This window comes from Condylura cristata, unplaced genomic scaffold, assembly GCF_000260355.1.
Source record: "Condylura cristata isolate star-nosed mole 26May11 unplaced genomic scaffold, ConCri1.0 scaffold00016, whole genome shotgun sequence".
Lineage (NCBI taxonomy): Eukaryota > Metazoa > Chordata > Mammalia > Eulipotyphla > Talpidae > Condylura > Condylura cristata.
Genome location: NW_004567117.1, coordinates 20,316,851 through 20,339,419, shown reverse-complemented (window position 1 = coordinate 20,339,419; position 22,569 = coordinate 20,316,851). Strand labels below are relative to the sequence as shown.

Here is a 22,569-nt window from a genome sequence, read left to right as displayed (position 1 = left end):
ACAGGCCAGAGGCTCAGGGGTGGTGAGAGGCTTCACCAGAGACAGAGTGGGGAGCAGAACAGTCAGATTGAAGAAGTACACTGCTGAGGGGAGAAGCGGGCGGGTCAGGAGAGGTCTGCTATGCCATGTGGTCACCTCCTCCTGGGCAGGCAGGAATTGAACTCATGTGGAAGTGGCTTTAGCTTCTTAATGCTGTGCTTTAACCTGCTACGCCACCAGGGAGGGCCTATACAGCATTTTTAATAATAGAGATTATGAAAAAGAAAAAGTAGAATCCTTGGGAGATATAATAAAATCAGTTAAATACCTTTCATGCCAATATTTTGATACCCATTGTCAGAAGGTTGATTGGAATAAATTAAACTTCATTTCAAAAATGTCAGTCTAAGGTACTTAAGTAATTCCTTAGGTATCTAAGTTAAGAGTAAATTTGTGTGGCCCAAGTAAAAAAAAAAATCTTAACCAGATAAGGTTAAGATTTTTTTTTGGTCAATTTCTGCCAGTGCAGTAAAAGAAGATAAAACCAGCAGTCTTAGATATTGTGTCAATGAGAGAACCCTGAGCAGGTAACATGTATTCTTGCAAACCAGTCCCAATCTTGAGCTCATCTATAAGGTACCACCCAAATTGATATAAGCCCATTTTTTTAAATATGAAATGTATATTTATATATCTAGGACAGTTATTGTTAACAATAGTGTCATACTATAGAAGTCCTCATAAGGGTTTCTTTCACCTGTCATCAAAGAAATCTGAATCAAGATTAATTATGGCAAGTAATATTACTAGTCATTTAATTTTTTTTAAAGATTTATTCATGTATGCATACAGAACTGGGCTGGGGTGCAGGGGCAGTGAGAGGATTCATCAGAGACAGAGTGGGGAGCAGAACAGGCTGACTGATAAAGTACACTACTGAGAGGAGCAGTGGGAGGGTCAGGAGAGGTCTGCTGCACCAGGTGGGTCACCTCCAGGGTGGGCGGGATCGAACTCATGCTGAAGTGGCTTTAACTTCTTAGTGCTATGCTTTAACCCACTACGCCACCATGGAGGACCTGCTAGTCATTTAATTCTTGATGTTATTTCATTATTATGAAATTTTTTAAAAAAATTTGTGATGTGGATACTAGGATAGCATTTTTTTTCATGATCTTTCAGGATCATGATTTTTTTCATGATTTTTTCCATGATTAACAAACTGTATTTCATAGCCTATACTGCCCAGAAATTACCTTTTTGAAAATAATAACAACCAAGGGAGCAAGCTGTTAGATTTAAGAACTTTGGGAATTAGTGGTTACTAAAAGTTGTCTAGAGAGATTAAAATGTGACTCTAGGGGATATTTATTTTTTATAGCAATGGAATCTATGCTTCTTTGAAACAAATAGTAATCATTCATGAGTAAAACATGAGTTAACTTTATATTAAATTTCTAAACTGAAAACCCTAGAGACCAGAGTTTACTGGGATTTAAATATGCTATATTTCTTCATATATAGTGGACTGCCAAGAATATTAAGAATGTAAATCTGTGTTTGAATACAAATGACTTCCTACAAGGCCTGTTTTGTTTATTAATCGAATTAATTATCTCCCTGCACAGTGCAGTCACTGTGGCTTGGAATAATGGTTAATGATGAAAGACTGAGGCAAATTTAAAAAATAGCATGTTTAATAATACAAATTAATTCTATCATACAATGAATCAGAGAGAAAATATTGTGAAGACAATGCTTTTTCCCTCCTCCCTTTTTACTCACCATTAAGAAACTTTTCTCCTATGAGTATATTTTATTTACAAACATAAAAAATAGACTGTATGTTTCAGATGAGCTACCATTTTACCCAAAGTAGAAACTCAAATTTTAGTTGACCAACTCAATTTCAATCAAGAAACTATGTATTAGTGGTGGAATTGTTTGAGGTCAGCCCTCACCAAGGACCTTAAAATTGCTTTGAAATATAGAATAATCTGCCTTCTTTTAAAGTTTCAATAGCTAAATAAATGTCTTTAAGAAAGAATGTCACAGCCTAGTGTTTCTTATAATGCTTGAGAAGAGGTGCTTTTATGACTATAGAGTAAACCAGAGCTGCTAGTCTGAGTAAAAGGGAAAGGTAGAGTGCGAAAATATATCTGTATATCCTCAGTCCATAATCTCAGGAAAGCACTGCGACATTTCCCCAGGAAGTTTTACAGTTCCATGGAAAGCAGTTTGAAATCTACTCTACTTAAAGAAAATGGAAGTATAAACATCACAAATAATCTACCTTTTGCTAAATTTTCCTCATTTGATAAACTGAATGAATATATAAAATAAATAGTAGTATGGATAAACTATGTTTGAATATACAACCATCTCTTGATATCTATGGGGAATTTGTTCTACAACTTGTCACAGCTACCAAAATCTGAGGATGTGTAAGTCCTTTTTATAAAATGGCATATTTTCATATAATCTGAACAGTTCCCCTCATATATTTGAAATCAAGTTTAGAGTATACATAATTCAATGTTATTTAAATAGTTGATGCAATATATTACTAAAGGAATAATGACAGGAAAAATCTTTGTACATGTTTAGTATAGACACAATGATGTAGCCTAACTACATAGTAGGCATTGTATTTTTCATCCATGGTTGACTGAATTCATGATGGAACCAGCATGGAGACCCAGCTTCACATTTAGTATAAAAAATAAATATACATCTCTGTGTATGTGTGTATATGTTTTCTATATTCATTCTAGTATAGATAGACATGAATATGATCACACTGACCCCAGAAAGGAGAAAGTTGACACTCTGATAGGAGACCACACCATTGTATAGAAGACTTTTATATACCTATGAGTTATAGTCACCATTGGTTTAATCATTTGCCACTCACCATCATTGTAAAAGGCCACTAAAAAAGTCAGTTACAGATTCTGAGGCTCCAATAAGTGCTGTTTTTATATTATTAATGTTACTTTATTAATATTTTATTCATAGTAGCACAGAATTATTTACCTCTGACCTACTTATTATGTCACATATTTCCAGCAACAAGATTCCTAAATATATCATCTTTATATTATTTAAATTCCCTTACTACCTCTAATTCAAAAAGTTCATCATAGTACAAAAGAAAACACATAAATTGATATGTATTGATTTAAAGTCTCTATTAGAGATTGTAAATGTGGTGATGCCAATATCCTCATTATAGAGAGTTTTGGTCTAAAGCTCACCATCCTTGTATATGTTCTACCAGCAGAGTTATTTTCAGAATGGAAAAAAAAAAATCTGGAATCAGTTGACTGCCTGGTTGAAATACTAGAGGTTCACTGTACTCACAACCTGCTTAGAAGTTTTGAGAGACATTTTAGATACTAGATCAGCTTAAAGAAAAACCAGCTGAGAGACCTGGGTCTATTCAGGTTTTTGTGTGACTATTACAATGCCTGTACAGGGCACAGGATATAGTCAGCACTAAATAAAATTTTCTACAACTATTATGAGAAGAGTAGGCGGCAAAAAAAAAAATTAAATTAAGAAAGCCAAATTTTGCATTTTTTTATAAATTATAATTTCATGTATTTTTTTAAACCTGGCTACAATTTTTGAATTTTAATGTAAAATGTACCCTGTCAATAATTTTCATGTGTAGAGAAAAAATATTGTCAACTACATGCAGTCTGGATGGCCCCTAAACCCTTCCCCATCCTATATGACTGAAACTCATCCCCATTCCCTCAGCTCCTGGTGACCTCTCCACTTTTGGTGCCTGTGTGTTTAATTACTTCAATATCTAATATAAGTAGAATTATAATATTTGTTTCACTGGCATTCTGTCCTTACATTCATCTATGTTATACTATTGTTCTGCTATTACAGAACATTCTTCATAAGGTTGAATAATCATTGATTGTATTTATGTGTCATATTTTCTTTGTTAATAGATATTTAAGCTACATCCACTTCTTGGCTATTGTGAACAACTGTCCTTCATGTAATTTAAAATTTCACTGGACATTCTATGTCACTTCATCTCCAATCCTGCCTCAGGTTGTTACTTTGGTTTCCTTTTTCAGGTTTAAGCAAAGTCGTTAAAAATTTATCTACTGATTTCATGTTGACTATGTGATTTTGTGTTCAGTGAAGAAATGAAGATAATGATAAAACATGGTAGTAATCTGATGAGTGGCCTGCTGTTTTCATGCAGGATGACTCTGCTCCCGCCGACAAGCAGTGCAAACCGGAGGCGGCCCAAGCCACTTACTCAACCTCAGCCATGTCGGGGTCCCAGGAGGTGTTGTACATCAATGGAAATGGAACCTACAGCTACCACAGTTACAGAGGCCTGGGAGGGGGACTGCTAAACCTGAATGATGCTTCCAGTAGCGGTGAGTCTTTCACAGATTGTGATTCTTTTATGTCCATTTGGGGGTAATAAATTCCTTAAAATTAAAAGAAGAAAATGAGGGCCCTCCCTGGTGGTGCAATGTGTTAAACACAGCACTAAGAAGCTAAAAGCCACTTCAGCATGAGTTTGATCCCCACCCCAGAGGTGATCCTTATGCACAGCAGACCTCTCCTGACCCGCCCGCTGCTCCCCACAGCAGTGTACTTCATCAGTCTGCCTGTTCTGCTCCCCACTCTATCTCTGGTGAATCTTCTCACCGCCTCTGCACCTCTGGCTTGTACCCCAGTTCTGTATGCATAAATACATAAATCTTTAAAAAAAAAAAAAGGAAGAAAATGAGCATTCTATTGTAAGCAAGAGTCAGTGCCAGTTTGCTAAAAGCAAGACCATTTAATAGATAATGTTCATCTACTTACAAGGACAGTTCCCTATAATGCTGCTGTTTCTGAAAGGAACAACACTTGTTTTTGCTGGGTTTTTTCTTTCTTTCTTTTTTTTTATATTTTTGTTCATTTTTTGTACCTTGTTTGATTCTCTTCTCAGGTGTAATCCCAAAAAAAAATTCCACCACCACATGGCCAGTGAAGCATCACCATTGTCTTTCTTCCCTCTGTTGCGACCCCTCTCACCCCCCTCCCCTGTTGTATGTCTCAGATTTATAGTTTACTTACTAGCTTTGGAAACTACTATGCCGTTTCAGCCAGTAGTTGTCCACAGCAGTGGTGTGCTCCAGCAGTGTGAGTGGTGCACTGAAGCCAAACCGTACTGTACTGGCTCATGCCTAAGATTTTAGGGATGATTTTGTTTGTGTACTAGAGTGAACTTGAAATGAGATCTAGATTTAAATGTACAACATGTAACCACTCATATATTAGGGGGGGAAATACATGGGTGAATTTCTTACAAATTTGAGGAAAAAAATTTCCTAACTACATTTAAAATCCAGGGGGTATCAAGTTTCATTATACATGCATACACAAACATATATCTTTTGTGTAACCAAAAAAAAAAAAAGAAAAAGTGATAAGCCAACTAAAAAAATAATAAGCTAGAAAAACTATTAGTGTTCAATACTACCAAGGGTTAATATGAAAGCTTGTGTAGCTTGAAATGCAAAAACCATAAATAAAGAGCAAAGTGTGAGGCCCAGTGGGTATGGCAGAGGATCACTGGGGCATCAGTCACATTCATACTGTGATGACACACATCGGCAGTTAGGAACCTCCATCGGTAAAACATATACAACATTAAAAACCAACATTGCCTCGAAGGACATGATTTTTTTAAAAAAAATTCAATGTAATAGTTTATTTTTACATCTTTTCCCATCTCAGTTGTAATTCCCATGGGCTTCCCATCACCAAGTCACCCATGTTGCCATCACCATAGTCCAGTGCACTTCCTTCACCCCACCATTTTTGATCCCACTCCCCATTCCATCCTCATAAAATGTCTCTGGTATATATAGTTGTTCATTATTTTTATTATTTTCTCACCTGGTCCATTATATTCCTGCTATGAGTGAAACCATCCGGTATTTTTCCTTTTCTTTCTGGCTTATTTCACTAAGCATGATCTTTTCCAGCTCCATCCATGTTGCTGCAAAAGGTATGTGTTTATTTATTTATTTTTTTTGGTTGCTGAGTAATATTCCATTGTATATATACTACATCTTTTTAATCCAGTCATCTACTTTTGGGCATTTGGGTTGTTGCCATTTTTTTCCAGTTGTAAATAAGGCAGCAGTAAACATGGGGGTGCAGTTGTCTTTTTCAATCAGTGTTTTTGTGTCTTTTGGGTAGATACCTAGGAGTGGGATTGCTGGGTCGTAGGGAAGCTCCATGTTTAGCAGTTTGAGGAACCTCCAAACAGTTTTCCATAGTGGTTGTACTAGTTTGCATTCCCACCAGCAGTACAGGAGAGTTCCTTTTTCTCCACACCTTTGCCAACATTTGTTGTTGCTAGAAGATGTGCCATTCTCATTGGGGTGAGGTGGTATTTCATTGTGGTTTTAATTTGCATCTCCCTTATTACAAGTGATGTTGAACATTTTTTCATATGCTTGTTGGCCATCTGCATTGCTCTTTGGAGAAGTATCTTTTTAGCTCTGGCCCATTTTTTGATGGAGTTGTTTGTTTTTTCTTGAGTTTCATCAGTTCTTTGTATATTTTTGTGATCAATCCTTTATCGCTAGTTTTGTGTGAGGAATTTTTTTTTCCAATCAGTGAGATTACTGGTTTTTTGTAATGTCTCTTTTACTGTACAGAAGCTCTTTAGCTTGATGTAGTCCCATCTATTTACCCTTTCCTTCACTATCGTTGTATTGGGTGCTGTATCTTCAAAGATGTTACTGAAGCGTATGTCGTGTAGTGTTTTACCCATCTTTGCTTCCAGGTATTTTATGGTTTCCGTTCTTAGGACATAAGTTTTTTTAAAGATTTATTTATTTATGCATACAGAACTGGGGTATAGGCCAGAGGTGCAGGGGCAGTGAAAGGATTCACCAGAGACAAAGTGGGGAGCAGAATAGGCAGATCAACTAAGTGCACTGCTGAGGGGAGCAGGAGGCGAGACAGAAGAGATCTGCTGTGACATGGGGATCACTTCCAGGGCCAGAAATCAAATCCACACTGAAGCAGCCATGGCTAGCTTGCAGTGATACACAAAGGACATATTTAAATAATTAAAGATTAAAAGTTAGACTAGAAATATACGCAGTATAACTTCTAAAGAAAGTAATGCAAATATCTAATACACTTACACAAATCCATGCACTCCTAATAAGAGAAATGCTGTCAGATTAACAACAAATATATTTAATAACAATATTCTTCTGACAAGTCTGTGAAGGAAACAAGTACTTTCATGCATTGTTTGTAGAAAAGCACAGTTGGAATGGAACTTGACAACATCTAGCAAAATTATATGAGCACTTACCATTTGATCTAGCAACCTTTGGACTAGGGATCTTTTTCAATAACTTGCTGGAAGAATCCAAGATATAACACAGGGCCATTCATTGGAGTATTTGTGAATTAAAAAATTGAAGAATACAGTAAAAATAGCCAATTGAAAGCTAGCTGATTATATTGTATCCAAACAAAAGAGTAGCATGCATATGTAATAAATAGTGAAAAATCTCTCTATATACTCCATGTAGTGAAAAGTACTTACAGTATTCATGAAAGGACTTACATAAATTTAAGTGGAAACCATACTTTTTTTTTATAATTTTTTAAAAGATTTATTTACTTATGCATACAGAACTGGGATACAGGACAGAGATGCAGGGGCAGTGAGAGGATTCACAGAGTAGATCAGAGCAGAACAGGCAGACTGACAAAGGACACTGCTGAGGGGAACAGTAGGCAAGACAGGAGAGGTCTGCTGCACAAGTGGGTTACCTCTTGAGCTGGGGATCAAACTTTTGTTGTAGTGGCTGTGGATAGCATTACAGTGCTATGCTTTAACCCACTGTGCCACAAGGGAGAGCCTGGAAACCATATATTTTTTTAAAGTTGGCATAGAAGCAGAAACTGGGGAATAGAATAGAATCCAGAAGTTTCCAAACTTGTTTTTTTATTTTTTGTTTTTTTAGACTTAACTTTGCAACAATTTATGTATCTATGTAACAGTGAAACAAACTTATTTATGAATACCTGAAATTGAAAAAAAACTAGTGCAAACATAAACTTTGCATATCTTTAATGAGTTGTTACTGTAGTTCCACAGAAAAGAAATTTTCAATTGATCTAATAAATCACAATTTAATTCCACAGTGTACTATCTTAAGATAATATGTTCTATTTAGTATCCTGTATTTATCTTGAGGCTATGGTTTATATTATGACTTAAAGTAAATGTGTAATTCTATGGTATCAGTAAAATATGTGATTTTTCAGAGACCAAGATGGACAGACATGTAAAAATCAACAAACTTAAGCAAAAACCTCAGTCTTCTATTTGAATTGCTAGTATCACTGAAAGCACAAAATTCTTTCTTTAAAAAACATAGTCCCTGTCTTTTTCCACTGAAAATGCCTGGAATTGGGTCTGTTTTAATTTGAAAAAAAGGCTTCATGGTATGGGGTAGGTTTCACTAAATTGGGTGTTGCTTAATTTACCCAGAGGATCACCTTGATGTGGAGAACTTAAGTCAACACAGTTCCTGTGTTGGGAAGTTTTTACTTAAAGAATGCATTACCCAAAGAATGCAAATTATTTTATGAGTGTTGAAAGAAAGCCCTGGAGGCTTTTAAGACACTAATTTGAAGTCATTTTTTCCTTTATATAGTCATTTGTCCTATTAATGACCTGCTACAACACTCTTTTGTATATACCACAAGTTTTGATATGTTACAGCTTTATTTTTATTCATCTCCAAATATTTTCTAATTCCTTTTGTCATTTTTCCTTTGACACATGAATTATTAGGGACTATCTTGTTTATTTGCTGCCTTATGTGAATTTTCCGCATTTATTTTTGTTAATGATGTATAATTTTATTTCATTTGGTCAGACAACATACTTTATATGATTATAAACATACAAAAGTTTATTGAAGTTTGTTCTATGACCAAATTATGGCCTACCATGGAAAATTTTCATGTGTGTGTGAGAAGAATGTGTTTTTTTGGTTATGTGGGTTTTTTAGGCATAGTTTTCATATCCATTATTGAAAGAAGGTATAGTTTTCATATCCATTATTGAAAGAAGGGTATGCAAGTCTCCAAGTACTATTACTGAATTGTCTACTTTTGTCCTCAGTTCTGGCAATTATTTATTTTGGGACTCTATCTTTAGGAGCATATATTGTTTATATTATTACATATTCCTTATGGTTTGACACTCAGCTTGGTATAATATCTTTATCACTAGTAATTTATTGTTTTAAAGTTTATTTTCCTTAATACTAATATTTATGTTGTATCAGAAAAAGACAATGGAAAATTTGATTACAGTGGTAGTTAGTCCTGAAAATGAAAGCAGAGAACAAAGCTTTGAACACAGATGAACGAAATGTGGAAGTCTAGAACAAACTGAATATTAACTCACTCTGTTCCAATGCAACCAGAATAATTTTTCATTATTCCATAAGTGGGTGATTTGGGGGAAATAATGAAAATGTAGGGCCACAATTAAAAATTACGAGTATCAAGGTAGTAACAACATAGCACTTACTAAAACATGGTACTCTTCTGAAGGTTTCTGTAGGACTTATATATTTCCTTCTCCCCTTTGTTCTTTGGATTTATTTAGTAAGTTTGAGGAAACACTGTGTTTTCATGACAAAGACAGAGAGCTACTGATGGGAAGATGAAATGTAGAAGGAAGGGATAGGATGAAGATATGATGGAGAATTTTTTGGGAGATCATTTTGAAGAGAGAACATTAGGGAAAAGGTCAATGCTGGGTAAAAACTGGGTAGGAATTTAAAAACAATGATAATGTATTAATGAGCAAGATTCCAGAAGTTTCTTCTTGCCCTTTGATACTTTGCCACAAAAGAACCAGAAAATAGTTAAAAGGAAAATCTGATAGTTTCATTACTTTTAGGAAAATGATACTATTTAACTTCAACCTCAAAAAACCCGCTTCAGGTAAGTGCCTGAAGCTTTAGCTCCCTGAGCTTCTTTGACTTTCTTTTCCCTCTGAGATACAATCTTCCCCACGTCCTTTAAGTATTTACTAATTAAATTCAGAACTCCCAAGTCTAGATGAGCTAGTCATAATTCTCAGAGCTTCCTTAATTTGACCTTAGAAGCAGGTATCACAGTGCATGTGCACACCCATTTCATATAGTCACACACATGGGATCAATACATTGGCTTCTTTTCCTCAGTTGTATTGTTCAGTGGTACTCAGAGGCTGCATAGGCAATCTGCTCTAGAGCCCAGGTATGTGGTCATAATGCGGTTAGAAAGCAGATTTTGTGAATCTGAAGTTTGAATGTAGGTACAAGTGTACCTATGGTCAAGTCTACCCTATAAGTTTCTCCTCACTGTCATAAAATTACAGAATCTAAAGGAACTTGAGAAAAATACTTACCTGGCAGGGAAACAACACACTCACAAAGGTGGTTTTATCATGGCAAGACTCCCCTATTGCACTCCGGGCGTGCTGACTCCTGGGATTTCCCCAAACATGGGAAACTCAACTGCATAATGTGTAGTAGTGTAGGACTACATCCATGCATGCTCCTGTAAAAGTAAATCAATAAAAAAATGGAACTTGAGAAATTATCAAATATTTATTTTTTTAAGACAATAAAAAAAAGAGGCTTGGAAATTTAGACAATAAAAAAAAGAGGCTTGGAAATTTAGGTGAGTTGCTTAAGGTCACATAGGTGATTTTTTGAAATTTAAGTATTACATTCTTTGGCTTTCATGTGATGTGCTATAGATCTCTTAAAGATTGAGCGGCATCAGTTCAAATACTTCAGCCTATATACAGTTTAGTAGAAACAGAAGTAGCTAAAGAACCAGTGTGGTAACATATTTTTAGAAATATGATTTTCTTTGAACACTGGTTTTGAGGTAATTCTGAAAATTTTTAAAGGCAAAAATATTAATAAATAGTAAACTCTTTGGCATAAAGAGTTTATATTTACAAAAGGATTCTAACAATATAATGGTTGTTAATTACCATTTGTGAAGGATCTCTCTAAATAACTTCTATAACTCCCAAACACAACTATTTATAACATTGGTGTTAGCTCTTGCTGCTTTGATTTGCTTTGGCTGTTTTTATCTTTGAAAGACAACCAGATTGATTAATTCCACAGTTTCCTTTACATGAAGACTTGATAAGTTCGGGGAATTCCAAATATTCTGACTTCTGAAAGTATTTTTAGCATATTAATTCATCTTTAAGATATCAGAATAGTCATTCCCTGTAACAAATTTGAGTTAGAGAGAAAGAAACTACATATATCTACATAAATCTTGAGAGCTATAAAGAACATAGCAGAAGATTAGCATTATGTGAGATGCCAGCATATCTGCTGGTTGACAACTGGTTAATCTAAATTTGTGAATTCTTAATGGTAAGATTTGTTGAGATCTTCTGAAAAAATAGGAAAGGGAGCAGCATCTTTCAAGAGACCAAATTAATTGGCTATACATCTGACTCAATTTATAAAGCAGATAAGGCATTCAGAATCCTAATCACTAGTGAGAAAAAAAGGAAGTATGATACTGGTTGGCAATTTAAATAGGAAGGCAAAGGCTAAAGGGGATATGTTTCCTGAAACTTTTGAATTAATACTATAATAAAAACACAAATCTTGCTTCAGCTAGATTGTACTATGTTCAAGAGGAATGACAATGACAACCTTAACAATATTTGATTCGGCAGACATGGTGGGATTCTCATGCAACAGGCACTGTCTAAATCTATTAGAACTGCAGTAACAAAAGTGACTAGATGAGTTAAACAACACACTTTTATTTCTCAGATTTCTGGGGCTAGGAAGTCCAAATCAAATACAGTTTTAGTGTCTGCTTGGAATCTCCTTCCTGGTTCATGGAAGGGTGTCTTTTCACTCCATGCTTATACATGGAGGAAGGAACAAGGGAGCTCTCTGTCATTGGTGTATTATTTGTCAGTATCAAGCCCTTTCATGAGGGACCCACTCTTATAACAAAGGGTCACCTCCAAAGAGCACCACACTAGGGATTATACTTCAATATCTAGATGGGGGTTGCAAACATTTTGTCTCTATCAGGTCAGGTGCTAAGTACTTAAGGAAAGTTGAATAAGACCAAATCACTGACCTTAAGAAATATACAGATCAAAAATAAAACATTATTCCTTTCCTTGTCTAAATATCAAAATAATTGAAAACAGAATAAATACCACTTCATATGTGAAACCCTGCTCTACCTTGGCCATGCTTTCCCACTCTGGGAAATTAACCACTCCGCTTCATATGTCTCTACCCCAGCACTGTCTCATTAAATTGTGACATGTTTAATTTTTTTTCCCCTAAGTAGATGTGTACTCCTTGAAAGCAGAAATTCTGCTTTGTCCACTACTTCATCCCTTGTATAAGCAGAGACATATATTAATATATGCCACAAACTCCAAATGGCATAGTGAATTATGTATATTAGATGCCAGGAGGAAAGATTTATCACAGAAAAAAACAAATGAATCAGAGGAAGAAAGATTAAACTGAATTTGGGGACTTCCGAGTGGAAAAGGCTAATGAGTATATTGCTGTTATAAGGTTTTTTCTTGTCACCTGCTTTAGGCTGAATAGTGTAGCAATAGGAAAAGCAAGTCTGTGTTGGAGATTTCATAGCAAGAAAAGGGTACTTTCCAATCCTTCATTAGCCAATCTTCCTTTGTTGAGAGCTGGCAAGAGCCTGTACCCAACAATCCAAATTTTCAAATTGAAATGTTACCAAAATGACAGCAGTTACTATTTGTATAAAGAATTTATTCAAATTATACAACTGAAATGAGAAGCAAGCAAGCAGTCAATACTCCCGTTATTATCACATCCAATTACATAGGACTTTGGAATGCTTTCTTTCTATCGGGAAGTTCACATTGAGCTGTCTAAAGAGGGCAATTGTGGTTCACTGCAGTTATCCACTGGCTCTAGTAAGTCTAAATTATATGCATAATACATAAATTAACTACTGATGTTTCCTCTCCACAAATGTTGTTGGGCAGACTTTTCAATTCATTTTTCAACTCTGATATGAAATGGGCTGATAGACAGACCAAAATCTCACAAGCCCAAATTGTAGTAATAATGATCATAATAACTAATATTTGTATGGCAATTTCTAGTATGCTTAACTCTTTACATCCATTATGTGGTTTGGTACTCATTTATATTCAGAATTGTTGGCTGTAAAGATGCTTTGAATCAAGGCCTGTAATTATGAGTTTAAGGAAGCTTTACCATAACTCATCACCATGCTAATTTTGTGTGAAAAATGTGCTATCCCAAGGCATCAACATTCTGAAACATCACCTCTCTTCTGAAATTTTCAAAGGACTGCTTTTCATCTACTTTTTTTTTTTTTTTTTTTTTACTTCATATCTGCCAGTAAGTCTTTAATCCACTAGGACAGGCTTCTCTCTACCATTTTTGCTGAAAAGGCCCTGGTTAAATTTATCAGTGACTCTTACTGCCAAACTGAAGATTTTTTTTTTCTTGTTATCTTACCAGACTTTTGGGTCATTCTTGAACCTGTTGATGATTAAGACCTGGAAATATTCACCCTCGTGGCTTCCATGATAGTACACTCTCATGTCACCTTATGCTCCTCAGATAACCCCCTACCTTTTTCTCTCTGCTCATACCTTTCCATGCCAGGATTGTTTTTTCTAGCTCCCTGCACTTACCCTCTTAACCTTCCTGTCACTGCTCAAGGGAAGGCACACTTAGTCTCAAACTGTAGAATGTGTCAAGTTGCAGTGCTTAGAACGTTTTGACCTGAACTTCAGATTGTATATTACGATTGTCTACCAGATAGCTTGGTCTAGACATCCCAGGAAACCTTATTTATACTATTTTAAAATTCAATTCTTTTTCCCCACACTACTGCCTATCCCCCACCTGACTCTTAAGAACAATTGTGCTCTCTACAGTACCTTTTCTAGTTGCCTCATCCTGGCATTTCCTGGCTACTAGGTTTTGTTCCAGTATGTTCCCATGATACACTAGGTATATCATCTATTCAACTCATTATGTGTTCATTTATATACTAGATTTACAGTTGAATAACAGAGACAGCGATTTCTTTTTGACTATCATATTATCAGTGTCCATGGGTAATTGCCTTATATCAGTGCCCAAGGAATATTAAATAGATAAATCACTCAGTGAAAATACTTCCAGTAAAATATGTTCTCTTTGGAGAGCCTAGCAAAATGCATTTGAGCATGGGAAAATCATCTGAAGTTGAAGATAATTTTTAAAAGTTTGTTTTCTTTTTCTCTTTAAATATCCTAAAGAACACAATAATAGGTGTTTCATATCAAATCATATTTCAGACAGTTTTAAACTATGTAAATTGTGTTTTCAAATGTATTCAATTTAAATCCCCTAAGAGAGGAACAAAACATTTACCATAGGAAATGGAAAGTACAGTTTTTACCTTCACCTTATAATTCTTCTGGCTCCCTAGTCACATACCAAGAAGTGCAAAGAGATAGGGAGGAGACCATTGCTTCTGGAGACCTGCTGGGTTTTTCTGATGTCTAAAGAATACATAAGGTCTGTGTATAAAATTGCAGAGATAATTTAAAAAGGAGAACCAAAAAATTATTTGTAGAAATGAATTTCCTCTGGTTGATTCACATGCCTTTTACACAATGATGATAACATAGTATGTGAAGAAAGGTAACTGTGTGATTAGTATATTTGAGATCATGCATTTACTGTATATCTCAATAGAATTCCAGTAAACGTGAGTAGTCAAAGTGCATTCAGCAGCACATAGTCAAAGTTTATTTGTATCTAGGGTTTTTTCTGCCATTGTGTACAATTTGTGGCTGTTAACTCTTGGTAAGCCCATTTTTCCTATTGTGAATATTCCTCTGATGAATTGACAATAAGGATATTTTCCTTCTTTAGTACTTGTCTGTATACTTATTTGGATTTTACTGTCTTTTAAATACAGGTTTATTGACACATGAGCTATCTAATATAATAAGCACTAGTCACATGTAGCTATTGACATTAAAATTAAAATTTATAATTCACTTCTTCTGTCATGCCAGAGACACTTTTCAAGTAGTTAATTGCCATAGTGATGAGAGGCTTTTGTATTGAATAAGCATCAAAGAGTATTCATCACCATAGACCTGTCTGCTGGACAGCAGTGTTTTAGACTCGCTTATTCATACCTTCCACCAACATAGTGGACTTTGGATGGTTTTATTGTTAAGAGCCATTTTTTTTTGTTTTCATTCCATCAGGCTCCTTGCATCGAATTATATATCTTTCACTTCTAAATAAATGAGATCAATGAATTACCTTACAAAAACTTAAATGATTATTTTCAAATAGTATTTTCTTATAACTCATTCTGCTCATTTAGCTTTTATAAAATTTTAAATTATTTTTCTTTTGAGACAAGTTAATGTGCTGTGACCCTATGTTAAAAACATCTCTGGCACAGGTTAGGATTACTTTAGTAGAAGCCCAACAATTTGTTAAAAGAATTTCATTGTGACAATTTAAAACTGTAGAATATATAGACAAAGCCCCAACTCAGGATATTTTAAATGTGAACACAATTTTGTCACTGAGTTTATTCTATTTTTTCCAGCTTTTCACATATACTCTATAACCTGGAGCTTAACTGAGACTGTATTACTTATACAAATATACATTAAGATACAAAAAGGTTCCAAGAGTTAATGCTTATTTGTAATTTTTAAATTTCTAAAATTTAATGATTAAAAATGCTTATCATTTGTAGGAACATTGAAGGTAATCTAAATTGTCTGCAACATAAAATGAACCATCCTTCAGTTTATCTGAGTTCTCAAACCTTTCACCAGGCTTCATAGGTCAGGAAGCCTCAGAGGAAAAGGTCTGAAAAGAGGTGAGTGGCCTGTATTTTCCCTGAACTGCCCAGCACATGTAATCGGTTTTACAGTTTAGTATTGATCAGGCTTTTCTTGACAGCAGCTCCCAACAGCCTGTTCTGTACTGTGCAGTAAAATGGATCTTTACATACTCTGCAGATCCTCTTGAGAATTCTGTATTGTGCCTACTCACTGACCAGAAAGAATGAAAAAGGACTCCACTGGTGTTCTAGAACCTTTCTTCTTGAATCTGCTAGTATACAGTCAAAGGGCTTTCCAGGTTGCATGAACTCATTATAGTTGGCTTGAGTTGTTTTCCTAAGATGACCTCCTTTGAACTTGACATATCCTCTGAGAAACTATCTGACTAGCCAGCTATGTTTTATTGGTTTCACGAGTCCTCTACTACTCAGCAAGGATCTCTCTCGGGAAGTTCAGAATGTTACACTTTTCTAGGAAATAGGAAATGTTACTGTGGAAATTGAATTAGCCATTTTCTAGATTTCTTTTTCTTGAGTTCAGATACTGATACACCTTCCTGAAATAAACCCCAGGCTGTCCTTCTCGCCTCCTGCATCATCAATCTGACTCACCCCAAGAGAGTAGGAAGGTCAAGAATTGCTTTATTGTTCTCTTTCATTAAAAAAATTTCAAAACCTACGTATGATTACAATGCTAATATTTCCATTTGTGACTTCAGGGGATATGGACATTTGAAAAGGCATTTGGTTCTTTTCATGAAAGCCCTCCCTACATCCATGTACAATTGCTTGAATGAATTAGGAAGCACATGCATTTGTATGTGAATTCACAGTGCGTAAACTGAGGCTCCTGCATTGCTCTTTGGTTTGCTCACCTAAAATCAGAATTAACAAGTTACTACAAAATTAAGTGTGGAGTGACTTACATTTTTGCCAAAATCTCAGTGGTCACAGGGAGAAACATATTACTTCAGGTCATTTAACCTACTAGGGATTAGTTTTCTTGAGTACTCCAAATATATCTAAAAATAACTTAAAACTACCTTAAATTTAGGAATTTTTTTTCTGATTTCAATTTCTGTCAATATAAATCACTCTATTGTTCTTTGAGGCAATATTGCAGGGATAATCCTCTTTTCTTAACACTTCTTGAAAACATCTTCATGAACAGTTTGTCTATAATTGTGAAGGTCATACTATTATATATTTTCATGTAACCTTTCAAAGCAGACATGTGTGTGTTTATAATATACTTAGCACTTTTATGTCTTCATCTCCCATGAGCTATTCTTCTCCCACCAATCTGTCTGACTATGATCTGCTCATGATTTCTTTTATTATAAAATATTTTCTATTCAATTTAAAAACAAAGATGAGAAATCAGGAGTATTGCTTCAACCTCCATGAAATGCCTTAGTTCTGTCCCCTTTCCCATAACAGGAAAAAAATAATATTCTCAATTCATAACACTTTAAATATCTTTATTTTTGATAGAGAATATAAATATTTTTGTTTAAAACCATTGGTGTAAGGCAGGCACAGGCACCCCATCTCCAAACAATTTTTCAAGTCTATATTATTATGGTCAGTGTGCACTGACTAAAAGTATAATAAGGATAATCAGTAGAAACTTTGTATTTCACATGAGGTCATTGTTTCCTTCACATATTGGACAACTGTAAATTGAATGTGAAAATTCTTTTTAAAATTTATTTTTACTGAGATACAATTTCCATAGAATTGTATGTTTAAAGGTATACAGTAAGTTGAATTGATGCATTTATATACTTTTGAATACAATATTAGCATATACCTCTATCACATCTCATAATTGTCATTTATAATTTTTTGATGGAAAGATCTAGTTTGTTAGTAATTTTGGCACTTATCATACTGTGGTCTATAATCATGATATTGGGCTTCAGATCTCTAGGACTTACTCATCTACTCTCTGTAAGTTTGTATTTTAAACAGAATAACCCTCATTCTACCGCTCCCCAGGCCCTATTTTGCGCCACTGTATGTTTTTATGAATGTGGCTCGTTCCAATTCTGCTTAAAAGTTGTGTATATAGTATTTGTTTTTCTCATTCTTGTATCTTACCTGAACATAAGACCTTAAAGGTCCATTCTTGGTCCACAGTATTCCTCTGTGCATTTCAGTTTGTGTGACTGTATGCACAAACATAAAATATAAACATATATATACATACACAAAGTAATTGGGATATATATATAGATATATAGATATCCACTCATCCAATGACACACACTTAGGTTGTTTCTGTTTCGGTTATTGGAAATAATGCTGCAGTAAATATGGGAATGCATACATCTCTCTCAGTTCTTGTTTTCCTTGCCTTTAGATAAATATGCAAAAGTGGAATTGCTACATTATCTGGTATTTTCTAATTTTTTAAGAAAACTTCATAATGGTTTCCCTAATAGCTGTACCAGTTTACATTCCCAACAGAATATCCAGAAGTGTACATGCTTGCTAACACGCTTTTCTCTTTCATTTTTGATAAGACATTCTACATAGATGACTATATAGATAATAGCCTTATATAGTAAATTTATAAACCTGACTGAATATTAGCCTTTACAAAGAGTTCTATAATTTTATATGTTTTCATGTTTCTGATTAGCCTCATTTCAGCTTCAAGACTTGATGTCAGCATTTCTATTATGGTAGGTGTTAATAGTAATTGATTTCCTCCACTTTTTGTTTACTGATAGTCTTTGCTTTCTTAACGGATAAAATATGAGAGTGTTCTGAGTTGACAATTTTAGCAGAATTGTTCTTATCTAAATTTTTTTTATTTCAATACTTTGTATGTTATTCTACACCCTCCTGCCCTATAGAATTTCTGCTAAGACATCTTTTGATGAACCCCTGTAGGTTCCTTGTAGTTTAAAACCTACTTTTTGATGTATATATTGAGATAATGTGATGTGAAATAGTGGATGCCCAAGTCTCTTTCCAGATTTTAAAAGTTCTCAGCTCCTCAAATTTTCTGGCCCCTTTTCCCTCCATTCTCCTTCTGGAATTCTAGTTAACTTCAATATCTAATCTTTTTATAGGATTCCATAGGTCATGTAGCTGTCTTCACTCTTACATTTTTTTCCTTTCATCTGGTTATATTTCAGGATTATTCTAATACATGTATTTTGGCTTCCATTTGCTCTACTCAGCATGTTTCAAATCTCAGAGTTATATTTCTCTCTTAGTTAAATTTAATTTTGTTTGAATCTTTTTTGAGTTTTCTTGTAATTTATTGAGTGTCTTCAAGACATCTCTTGAGTTCTTTGCCAAAAAATACACCACATTTTGTGATAAGAACTTGATTATTGCATAACTTATTTTTAGATGACATGTTTTCATAATTTTTCATTTCTCTCCTATTGGAAGTAACAGACACTGACTTAAATATTTACTAGGTGGGGAACCCAACTTCTTGATGTTTTCCCTAACATCTGTACTCTCTAGGCAGTAGTGATCTAGCTCAAAGTGTCTTCTTAGTCCATAGATCCGATGTGTTCTTCAAATAGCACTAAATGGAGAATACTTGCTTTTACTGCTACAGACACACAGGAGCCATCTGCAGAATTGGGGGGGGGGAGGTATGGATTTAGAACTTGACCATGAAGCCAGTAGTAAGACCTCAGGTGAGGGAAAACCAGAGAAGTTTTAAAACCCTGAGTGTGATAAGAATGAATCATGTCTCTTTAATACCCTCTGTTATGCTATCTGTACTGTGTGTTTATGAAGAGAAACAAGTTATTCTAACAGCTATCTGTACTGCTAGGGTTATTTCAACACCACTTTCCTTTTCCTATGTCATTAAGTCCTGTGCAGTATTGTCTTGGGCGTGGAGATATTTTGGTTCAGATGATGAGGTTCAGTGTGTGGCATTTCTTTGTTCCCTCTGAGAAAGAATTTATCAGACCATGACAAGTTTATTGGGGAAAAGAAAAAAATGAGGCCCTCCCTTGTGGAACAGTGGGTTAAATTAGTTCAGCATTCTGAAGCTATTGGCAGCCACTGCAGCATAAGTTCTATCCCCAGCCAGGTGGCAACCCACATGGCATAGCAGACCGCTCCTGTCCCACCAGCCACACCCCTCAGTAGTGTATTTTAGTCAGTCCTCTTGTTCTGCTCCCCACTATGTTTCTGGTGAATCCTCTAAACACCCCTCCCTCTTCTGCCCCAGTTCTTGTATGCAGAAGTAAATAAATCTTTAAAGAGAAAAATGAAAGAGATGAGTAGATGCAAATGGCCAGTCTTCAGAGACAAGAACTACATTTTGCCAGAGAAAAGGGTGTTCATTTAATACTCTCTGATGGAAGTGTTGTGGAAATTACCAGCTTGAATTTAGGTGAGATTGGTCTTCTATGACTGATATTTCCTCTCTGCTATTGCTGCCACGTAAGGCACTGAGCCATTAGGACAGATAATGATGTTGCAGTCTGTTTTCCTATTGTAATAAAGATGTGTTCATAGCTCTGCATATGGACATTATAACTTGCTTGTATTTGAGGCCTAGTGCATGGGTCCTGGCTAGTACATGTGGTCTGTTTATAGTCTGCCTGGTCTATTTCACCTATCACATATGTTCTATTTTGGTTATCATAGAGCTCTATTTTACTGTTATCACATATGCATCACATGGTCTATTTTGATTCTCACAAATGTTACAGTGTGGTTATTGCTAATGTACTGCACAAGTTATATATATTGCATGCATATAACTACATATTGACATTATGTATTGAATTCTTTTTGAACAGGAACTGCCCTCAAGCTTTATAAAACTTGAATGGGTTTGAAAATTAACCTCTGCTACAGAACAGATAATGTTGCTGATCAACATTGTTTGAATCACTAGTGACTAGCTGCCTTACAAACTTCCAGTATTGTTGAAGTTAAATCTCTGTTCCAACACAAAATTTCCAATGGATATATCTATTGAATACACACAGTATAGGCCAGCAGTGTTCTTTGGAACTTGAATTATTAATATTCAATACAATAGATACTTAATACTATTTATTTATTACTTTTGAAAGTCTTATCATTAATAACTTCTATTACAATATGTACAGTATACCTGCAAACCTCACCACAATGAAGCAATTATATTAAATTGATACTTTAAAATTTTGGTTGTTGAGGCCTCCTTGGTGGCACAAGGAGGTAAGTCACAGCATAGTTCAATCCCCAGCCAAGGAGATGACCTACATGGTGCAGCAGACCTCTCCGGTCTCACCCACTGCTTCCCTCAGCATTGTGCTTCATTGGAAATGCCTATTCTGTTCCTACACCTCAGTTCTTACAGATATTTAAAATTTGGGTTCCCAGTGCATATAAAAATTCTGTTCAAAACTTTAATTTACTATGTGTGTAACAGCATTATATATTAGTGCAATACCTTTGTTTAAAAATATTTTTTTTGTATTTTACTATTGTATTACTGTATGAGCCTTCAGTTATTCATATTTTGTGAGGAATGCTCTTACCTTTGTTGATAGCTGCTGAGTCATGAGGGTGGTGGTTGTAAAGGACAAGTTTTCTGTTATTGATTAAGTTTGCATTATATCCACCAAAATTCTTTCAAAACTTGAGTCAGTCCTCTTAATCCTTTCACTGGAATCTATACAAAACAACTCACCCCCAAATTCCTTTGTAAGCTCCACCCATGAAGAGGTTTCTTAAGGTCACTTAAAATGGTAAATCTCTTCCAGATGAATCACTGACAACTGCAGCCCTATTAAATATATATACATATATATATACGTATATATATACATAGACATACATACAATATATGTATATATAAACATAGACACGCATACACACTTGTATATATGTACATTCATATGTATATATACATATATACACTCCTATATACATATATAACTATAAATATGTACACCTATATACATATATATATTCATATATACATATGTATGTACACATATATACATATAAATATATACATGCACATGTATAGCTATATACACTTACACATACATATATACATATGCACATACATACATGTATATATACATATTTAAACACATACCTATATATACATAGATATACATACATATATTCATATATATGCATATATGCATACACACAGATATATACACATATATGCATATATGTACATATATAAACATGTGTATATATGTACATTTATATATACGCATATCTACATCTATATATACATATATGCAAATATATACATACATATATATACACCTATGTATATACATATATATACATGCATATATACATATACACATAAACATACACATATATACAAATATATATGTGCATATACACATGCATATATGCATATATTCACATACATGTATGTTTATAAACATACATATTTAACATATACACCTATATATACATACATATATAGATATATACACATATATACATATACATATATGTATATACCAAATACATATGTATATATGCATATGCACATATATGCATATACCACATACATATGCATATATGCATATGTATATACCATATACATATGCATATATGCATATATACATATAAACAGTAGTATATGTGCATATATACACACATATGCACATA

General features: G+C 34.5%; 1 protein-coding gene across 4 annotated transcripts in view; it reads left to right on the top strand.

Annotated features, from left to right (window-relative positions):
- NOL4 (nucleolar protein 4) overlaps positions 1-22,569 on the top strand; it is a 255,115-nt gene that overhangs the window by 227,561 nt on the left and 4,985 nt on the right. For all 4 annotated transcript variants that reach the window (XM_004683823.2, XM_004683822.2, XM_012725972.1 and 1 more), the window contains one exon: positions 4,208-4,388. In XM_004683823.2, coding sequence (XP_004683880.1) covers positions 4,208-4,388 — 181 coding nt within the window. The remainder of the gene's footprint in view (positions 1-4,207; positions 4,389-22,569) is intronic.